This window comes from Bison bison, unplaced genomic scaffold, assembly GCF_000754665.1.
Source record: "Bison bison bison isolate TAMUID 2011002044 unplaced genomic scaffold, Bison_UMD1.0 scf7180017864384, whole genome shotgun sequence".
NCBI lineage: Eukaryota > Metazoa > Chordata > Mammalia > Artiodactyla > Bovidae > Bison > Bison bison.
Genome location: NW_011494956.1, coordinates 1,066,429 through 1,075,777, shown reverse-complemented (window position 1 = coordinate 1,075,777; position 9,349 = coordinate 1,066,429). Strand labels below are relative to the sequence as shown.

Here is a 9,349-nt window from a genome sequence, read left to right as displayed (position 1 = left end):
CCTGGAAAATCCCATGGACGGAGGAGCCTGGTAGGCTGCAGTCCATGGGGTCGCTAAGAGTCAGACACAACTGAGCGACTTCACTTTCACTTTTCACTTTCATGCATTGGAGGAGGAAATGGCAACCCACTCCAGTGTTCTTGCCTGGAGAATCCCAGGGACAGCGGGGCCTGGTGGGCTGCCGTCTATGGAGTTGCACAGAGTTGGACACGACTGAAGCGACTTAGCAGCAGCAGCAAGTACTGCATTTCGGACTCTTTTGTTGACTTTGATGGGTACTCCATTTCTTCTAAGGGATTCCTTCCCACAGTAGTAGATATAATGGTCATCTGAGTTAAATTCACCCATTCCAGTCCATCTTAGTTCGCTGATTCCTAGAACGTTGACATTCACTCTTGCCATCTCCTGTTTGACCACTTCCAATTTGCCTTGGTTCATGGACCTAACATTCCAGGTTCCTATGCAATATTGCTCTTTACAGCAACGGACCTTGCTTCTATCACCAGTCACATCCACAAACAGGTTTTGTTTTTGCTTTGGCTCCATCTCTTCATTCTTTCTGGAGTTATTTCTCCACTGATATCCAGTAGCATATTGGGCACCAACCGACCTGGGGAGTTCATCTTTCAGTGTCCTATCTTTTTGGCTTTTCATACTGTTCATGGGTTCTCAAGGCAAGAATACTGAAGTGGTTCTGAATATAAATATATTATGTGTATACACACTATATATAAAAACATACATAAGTATCAAGAATAGTCACCCATATGCTCATCAATAGGACAGAATTATCACTATTAACATTTTGGCACATACAGTATGTGTGACTACACTTAAGACATATACAAATATGTATTTACAAATGAAGATTCAAATTCTGTAGAAGATGTACCTGGCCTCTTTTTTTTAACTAAAAAAGACCATGAAAGTATTCTTCAAAAATAGGATTTTATAGTTGGATAATAAGTTAATTCTCATCTTATTGAAAGGTATTGCTTTTCTGTGTTTAAAATAATGCTGTGGCAATAAAGCTGTATTTTTCTCTTTGGAATAAATACATTTCTGATAACTTCTTCAGACAGTTTTTTTGAAATGGCATTACTGAGTCAAAGATTATAAATGCTTTTAATGCTTCTGATACATATTACAAACTGACTTCAAAATGTAGTATCAACTTTCACTCTCATCAGCAATATACAAGGCCATTTCATCATACCTCTAAAAACTGGGTATTATCAACTTTTTACCAATAATTTTTTAATGACAAAATTTAAGTTTTACAATAAACCAGAGAGTTTAGAAAAAAAAACACTAATACTTTACCTTCTTCAGTTGATTTTTCTTAATTCTTTCAACAGGAAGAGACTTGCCATCATGGAAGTTGGTAAGAATCACAGCAATGGCTGTCAGAGTTTTGCCCTATAAAATGTTTTACAAAGAAAACAGGTAAGATTCTGAAACCCAGATGACCAGAAAACATTTCAAAACCAATTTTTAAATAAAGTAAGAAAATATCAAACAGCATTCAGGGCCAAAGAAGTGTGCTGATTATTATGCTAAATAATATACATATTAATGAAGTTATTTCACTGATTACATTAGCAAATGTCTTACCATTCTGTATTACTGGGAGTTATTAAATAATTTACTCTAAAACACTATAACCATCTTTGAGAAATGTTATTTTATTGAACAACTGCCATTTAAAATTTCACATTTAACCCTGAACTAATAACTTTATCATGACACCACAACTATTTGCCTGCCATATAATTCAAAGCTAACTTAAAATGATTAGTAATTCCAATATGAACATAAGGTCATTATTTTATTAAACTTAATTTAATTTCAAAAGTTAAAGGCTACATCTTACCAATAGAGCATAAAGGACAAGATACTTCTTTTGTATTTTTTAAAAGTAGAAATATAAAAATTTTCATTATTTTCCACTATTTAGCTGAATTTATAGTGAGCAACACAGAAATAAATCTCTTTCAAGTTGGAAGCAGTGTAAAGCAGCCATTTTCAAAGTGTGGTCCATAGCTCCTAGAAGTTCCCCCTAGGACTCTTTCAGGAGTGTGTACAGTCAAAAATATTTTGATATTACTCAAACTTTGTGTTGGATATTTGTAGTAATACCACAAAATGCAATGGTGGGCAAAGCTGCTGCTGCTGCCTTAGCATAAAACAAAGCAGTTGACACTGTACTATACCAGGAGTCAACGTATTTCTAACTAACACATACAGTAAAAAGAAAAAAAATGTTTTACTTGAAGAATGCTCTTGATAAAGCAGTACACATTCATTTTACCAAATCTCACCTCTTAAGTATGGATCTTTTAACTATTCTTGTAATAAGATGGGAAGAACACAAAATACTTCTTTTCCATACCAAAACATGAATGTTATCTAGAGAAAAATCACTTGAGACTGAATTGCAACTCAGCTAATTACCGTACATCATCATTTTCAAGTATCACCATTTTAACTTGAAAGAATGACTGACAACTAGTTATTTATGATTGAGCGCAGACATTTTCTTGAAAAATGAATAAAGTGAGCCTACGAACAAAGTGAGCCTATCAATTCCAAAGGAAAAAACTGACAATGTTTGTGGTTAATGATAAAATTTGAGCTTTTAAGCAAAATTTATATTAGAAAACTTGTATCAACACCATAAGCACAGAAGCTTCCCAAATGTAAATGCCTTTCTAATAAGATCAGAAGTAATACCCACGAACATAAAATTTTTTATATTATATAGTGAAATGTATCAACATTTGGCAGATCTGTGTAACTCAGAAAACCAATATATTCCAAATGAGCAATACCTAATGTTACAAAATCATGCATGGGTAAAATATCCATGCAATGTGCAAGCTACACCAATGAATTTTAACAGAACAGACTATAAAAAGTTCACTGACATGATATTTAATTTTTACATTATCAGAATTTCCCTGGCAGTCTAGGGGTTAAGACTCTGCACTCCCAGTGTAGTGAGCACAGGTTCAATCCCTGGGTGGGGAACTAAGATCCTGCATGTCACATGGCACAGCCAAAAAGAAAAGTTCCACATTCTAACTATTAACCTTTAATAGGGATTTCACTGGTGGTCTGGTGGTTAAGAATCCACTTTCCAATGCAGTGGATGTGGATTCGAGCCCTGGCTGAGGAACTAAGATCCCAAGTGCTCAGGGGGATCTAGGCCCATGCCCCACAACTACAGAGCCCATATATATATAGAAATTATATATATGCCACAGCTACCACTTGTGGCATATATATAATGCCACAACTACCACTACTAGACAGAAGCCCACAAGCTGTAACACTGGAGTGGGTAGCCTATCCCTTCTCCAGTGGATCTTCCCGACACAAGAATCAAACCGGGGTCTCCTGCATTGCATGTGGATTCTTTACCTGCTGAGCTACCAGGGAGGCCCTTTAATAAACTAACACTTGCTTAATTTTGATGTTCTGGCAAAGAAGATCTAGTTATCCAAAAAAACTGCATAAGTATACCTCTTTCAAATACATATCTATGTGAGGACTAATCTTCTCTGTATATCTCAATGAAAACAACAGAATGAATGAAAAAACAGGTATAAGAAATCAGCTATCAACTATTCAGCTACACATTAAAGAGACTTGCAAAAATGTAAAACAATGCCAGTTTTCTCATCAAAACTGTTTTTGTTTTGGAGTGCACTTTTCACTGAAAAATATGCTAGTTCTATTAGCAAGTAATGAGTTAAAATTAAAAATTTATTATCAAAACCAAAAAGTATAAAAACTGCTGATGTAACAAATCATGTCTTTCCTTTAATAAAACCTATAAAAGATAAGCAATCTTAAATTTCAAAAGAAATTGAGAAACATGTTTATATCATTACTGCCAATTATTTTAATTGTACCTTGGGCAAACAAGCCAAAAGAAAGAAAAAGAAGAAAAATTCAGCATTATTTTAAGTGAAAAGAAAAACTACATTCTACACTTATAGTGATATCTATTCCCATATTGGCACCAATATATTCCCATCTCTATCTACTTTAAGATCACTTCATATAAATCTTAAGTTACTGAACTTCCCTTATGCCCAGAGGAGAAGAGCCTGCCTGGAAATGCAGGGGACACAGGTTCAATCCCTGGACCAGAAAGATGGCACATGCAGCAGGCTTAGCTAAGCACTACTAAGTCTGTGCTCTGAAGTCCACAAGCTGCAACTACGTAGCCTGTGTGCTGCAATTACTGAAACCCGTGAGCTCTGGAGCCTGGGTTCCACTACAAGAGAAGCCACTACAATGAGAAGCCTGCTCACTTCAACTGGAGAGTAGCCCTTGCTCGCCACAAGAGAAAGCCTGTGTGCAGCAATAAAGAACCAGTGAAGTCAAATAAATAAAGTTAAAAAAAATCTTAGTTAAAAAATAAAATGTTATTAACTTAATAAAAAATGTAATTACCAAACCCATATCATCAGCTAAAATTCCTCCATGAACATTTTCTGGTCGGTCCTTTTCAGAAAAATTTGTTATTGTGTTATAGTATAAGTCACTTCGCTGTTCCCAGAATGGCGGAAGTTCTTCACTGTTTTCCCGTGAAACCATCCAAGCTAAAGCTTGTTTTTGATGTGGAAGCAATGGTGTTTCAATAGCCTATAAGAAATGCCATAAACAGAAATATAGTAAGTCCTTTCTTATAATAAACCCCACAAAGAATCTGGAAAACAGTTGATCTGATAAAAAAAAAAAGTATATATTAATGCTACATTTTAAAATTTCAAATAGTTTTAGATATAAAATACTGGCTCAGTACCTCAGCTGGTTCCATTTCCTGAGTTTTATCATCTTCTTTTAAATCTTCAAACAATTTGTCAAACTCGGTCTTAAGCTACCATAAACAGCAACAAGAAACATAGTGAAACAAACCAATTAATAACTGCACTTAATTCAGAGACTTCTAGTCATTTAACTAAAAGAGTTGCATACCAAAGGTACATAAAATATATTAATTCTTTGAGATACTACACTGCTCTATTACAGTTGAAAAAATATGGGCTGTAGTTTGAAGTCCTGGGTTTCAGTCACAGCTCTGTCACAAATAAACCTTTATATAACTTTGGGCAAGACATTTAACTTATATGGCCCTGTATCTTATTACGGCAAAACAAACAGAATGAACTAGATTTAGAGTGTATCTAAGGTTCCTTCTGCCATTGAAATTCTATGATTCTACTAGCTGTATTCAAACCATTTTAGCAGATCCTATCAGGTATATTTGACTTTTTCAAGTAAATGACATTACATTGATTAATACTATGATCAGAAACTTGCTATGTGCAACAAAATATTACAATAATTTCAATCTTAATGCTAATTTAGTTGGTTCTTTAAACTGATCCTGTCCCAATTTTATAGTAACATATATGTGTTATAATTACTTTTGTAAATTAGCAAATAAATACAGAGCATCAGTCCAGAAGAAACCATGCCAAGTCTAAAAGTAAGAAGTAATCTGGGGTTTACCCACCAGACACAGGCTCAAGCCCTTCTAACAATGAACAGAGAAAACACACTAACTACCTTAGAATATAAAAAGGCTAACACTGGTGAGTAGAGACAAAAATTTTTTTAATGTAATTGTGTAATTGGAAGATTGATTTCACTATTTTATATCCATTTTCCCCCAAACTGCTGCTGCTGCTGCTAAGTCGCTTCAGTCGTGTCCGACTCTGTGCGACCCCAGAGACTGCAGCCCACCAGGTTCCGCCGTCCCTGGGATTCTCCAGACAAGAACACTGGAGTGGGTTGCCATTGCCTTCTCCAGTTCCCCCAAACTAAACCAATGTAATTCCCTGGTGGCTTAGACGGTAAAGCGTCTGCCTGCAATGTGGGAGATCCAGGTTCGATCCCTGGGTTGGGAAGATCCCCTGGAGAAGGAAATGGCAACCCACTCCAAGTACTCTTGCCTAGAAAATTCCATGGATGGAGGAGCCTGCTGGGCTACAGTCCATGGGGTCACAAAGAGTCAGACTGAGTGACTTCACATACTTCACATAACCCAATGTAATAGTATCCTGGATCACAAAGTAGACAAAAGTAAGAAAAAGACTAAGGCCTAAGATTTGGAACTAGTTTTTTGTAGCATTGAATTTGCAATCTTACTGAAGGAATAAGTTTCAAGCTTCAATTTTTTAAAAATTATGGACACTTAAAATTTTTCAAGTAATACAAAAACATCAAAGCATAAATCACTAACACTAGCACATGCATACTTATCTCATTTTTAAACATCAATCTTCAACATTTAAAATTCACTTTCAGGTTACAAAATTTTAAAAAAGAATACCTGTTCAGTTGTCATCTGTACTGCAGCATGAACTGGCATACTGTAGCTTGGTCCAGCTCTTCCAGAGCCCCAACCACTTTCCAAACTGAACCCTAAAGCTGTAATTTACAAAATGAAAAGAATACAAAATTATATTTTAGTAAATTGTTTTTAAAGCTTGTCTAATAAGCTAAATTAAAACTTTCCTTAATACACGTTTTAAACATTTTAAAGGTAAATTTCCTAGGTCATTCAAAAAATACATTAAAAGAATTGCACATGATTTGAACTTCTGAAACACAAATAATACTTTTTCATTCTCTATTAGGAAACTCTTTTTGTCTATTACTTATTAAAAAGAATGTTTAAAATCGGGGATTTCCAGGTATTACACTGGGGGAAATCTGGGGAGGGCCCTCCCTGTACATTCTTCTGTGTATGTGTGCAACCTCCTATGAATCTATTGTTACTTCAAAATAAAGAAAAAAAATTCAGGGATGTCCTTAAAAATAGTCCTAAAAAAGAACTTGGAGGCTTCAGCAATAATTAATTTAGTCAACCAAACTCAAAACTATTACTTAAGAGAATAAATGTTTTATAATTCTGGCATCTTACAGTATCAAAATAATAGTATATTAAACCCTAAACTTACATTTTGGTGCAGGTCCCAATTTAAATCCATGTTTCTTTAACTCATCTAAAACTGCTTTTCTATTTTCTTCTTTTCCCCAAAATGTCATTTGCAGAGGCATGGTAAAAGTATTGTTTGCACCAAAAGGAACTACCCTATTATAATTAAGGGAAAAAAACGAGAAGTTAGTACAGTTATTTTTTTACATTTAATTTTAAGTCCTATTAAGAATCATGTTAAATAACTGTCACATGCAAATTTTACATGGAAGTAAAACAGAAAGAGATTGTGAAGGACAGAGAAGCCTGGAGTGCTACAGTCCACGGGGTTGCAGAGTCGGACATGATAGCAACTGATCAACCACAACAAAAAGGAACTAACTGGGCAGACTAGCAAGAAAAAGAACATGGAGGAGGACCAACAATGAGAAGGAAAGGGCAGTTTTTAGGATCAGAATGCCAGAAGAAACTAAGATGGGATAAAAGTCTTTAAATACATAAGATAACCTATTACCAAGGTTGTAAGATAAGTAAAATAATAAGTTTACTTGAGAAGGTAGAGCTTTCACTAACAGAACCACTGTGTGTAGCAACTCAATCTGAGAAAATGGGGAATGATTTCAAAGAATTATTTCTGATTCAGGATTCACTGAAAGTTTACTCTCAACATCTGAAAAACTTGAGAAAGGAAATGAAAAAGGAGAAAACAAGTAAACAAGTGAGAAGACACTGCTAAGTATTTATCTTCCAAACTCACCTTTAAATATTCTAAACAATCTACACTAAAATTTAGATCACAAATACAAACGCATATAAAATATAACCAAGGACACTGAATTTTAAAAAAGGAACAGGTGGTAAAACTAAGAAGGGATATGCCTAATTAATGCAACAGCTACTACCTGCTGCTGCTAAGTCACTTCAGTCGTGTCCGACTCTGTGCGACCCCATAGACGGCATCTCACCAGCTCCCCAGCCCCTGGGATTCTCCAGGCAAGGACACTGGAGTGGGTTGCTGTTTCTTTCTCCAATGCATGAAAGTGAAAGGTGAAAGTGAAGTCGCTCAGTCGTGTCCGACTCTTAGGGACCTCATGGACTGCAGCCTACCAGGCTCCTCCGTCCATGGGATTTTCCAGGCAAGAGTACTGGAGTGGGGTGCCATTGCCTTCTCCGACTACCTAGCTCCAGTCAAATGATGTCAAGTGGAAATGAGTATCCTGCATTACCAGATCTTCCATTTATCAAGAGAAAATTTTGTAAATAATGTTTTATAATTAGGGAAAAAATAATATGCATAAAATGCAGAATGTCCAGATATTTTAATACTGGAAATAACTGAAAAAATTTAAACACTGTGCAGGCAAAATCAAACTCATCTGGAACTGATCACAGCCTATCAGCTTACAACCAGATTTAAACAAACATTCCCAAACTTCTAAAACCAATACACTAAAAGGCTTTTTTTTCCTCCTCAAAAAAATTAGAGATACCAAGGGAACATTTCATGCAAAGATGGGCACAATAAAGAACAGAAATGGACGGACCTAACAGAAGCAGAAGATATTAAGAAGAGGTGGCAAGAATACACAAAAGAACTATACAAAGAAGATAACCACCAAAGATAACAAAGAAGATAAACCCAGATAACCACAATGGTGTGATCACTCACCTAGAGCAAGACATTGTGGGCAAAGTCAGGTGGGCCTTAGGAAGCATCACTACGAACAAAGCTAGTAGAAGTGATGGAATTCCAGCTGAGCTATTTCAAAGACTAAAAGATGATGCTGTGAAAGTGCTGCACTCAATATGCCAGCAAATTTGGAAAACTCAGCAGTGGCCACAAGACTGGAAAAGGTCAGTTTTCACTCCAATCCCAAAGAAGGGCAATGCCAAATAATGTTCAAATTACTGCACAATTAAACTCATTTCACACATTAGCAAGGTCATGCTCAAAATGTTCCAAGCTAAGCTTCAACAGTATGTGAACCAAAAACTTCTGGATATACAAGCTGGATTTAGAAAAGGCAGAGGAACCAGAGATCAAATTGCCAAGATCCACTGGATCATAGAAAAAGCAAGAGAATTCCAGGAAAACATCTGCTTCATTGACTATGCTAAAGCTTGTATGGATCACAACAAACTAGAAAATTCTTCAAGAGATGGGAATACCAGACCACCTTACCTGCCTCCTGAGAAATATGTACACAGGTCAAGAACCAACACTCAGAACAGGACATGAAACAATCGACTGGTTCCAAACTGGGAAAGGAGTATATCAAGGCTGTATATTGTCACCCTGTTTATTTAACTTATATGCAGAGTACATCATGCAAAATGCCAGGCTGGATGAAGCACAAGCTGGAATCAAGATTGCTGGGAGAAATATTAAAA

General features: G+C 35.9%; 1 protein-coding gene across 1 annotated transcript in view; it reads right to left on the bottom strand.

The window, feature by feature from the left end:
- Window positions 1-9,349, bottom strand: part of HLTF (helicase-like transcription factor) — a 64,902-nt gene that overhangs the window by 43,076 nt on the left and 12,477 nt on the right. Inside the window, exons 4-8 of the mRNA XM_010858121.1 lie at window positions 6,981-7,114; window positions 6,350-6,447; window positions 4,817-4,891; window positions 4,465-4,656; window positions 1,324-1,419 (exon numbers count right to left, since the gene is read on the bottom strand). Coding sequence (XP_010856423.1) covers window positions 1,324-1,419; window positions 4,465-4,656; window positions 4,817-4,891; window positions 6,350-6,447; window positions 6,981-7,114 — 595 coding nt within the window. The remainder of the gene's footprint in view (window positions 1-1,323; window positions 1,420-4,464; window positions 4,657-4,816; window positions 4,892-6,349; window positions 6,448-6,980; window positions 7,115-9,349) is intronic.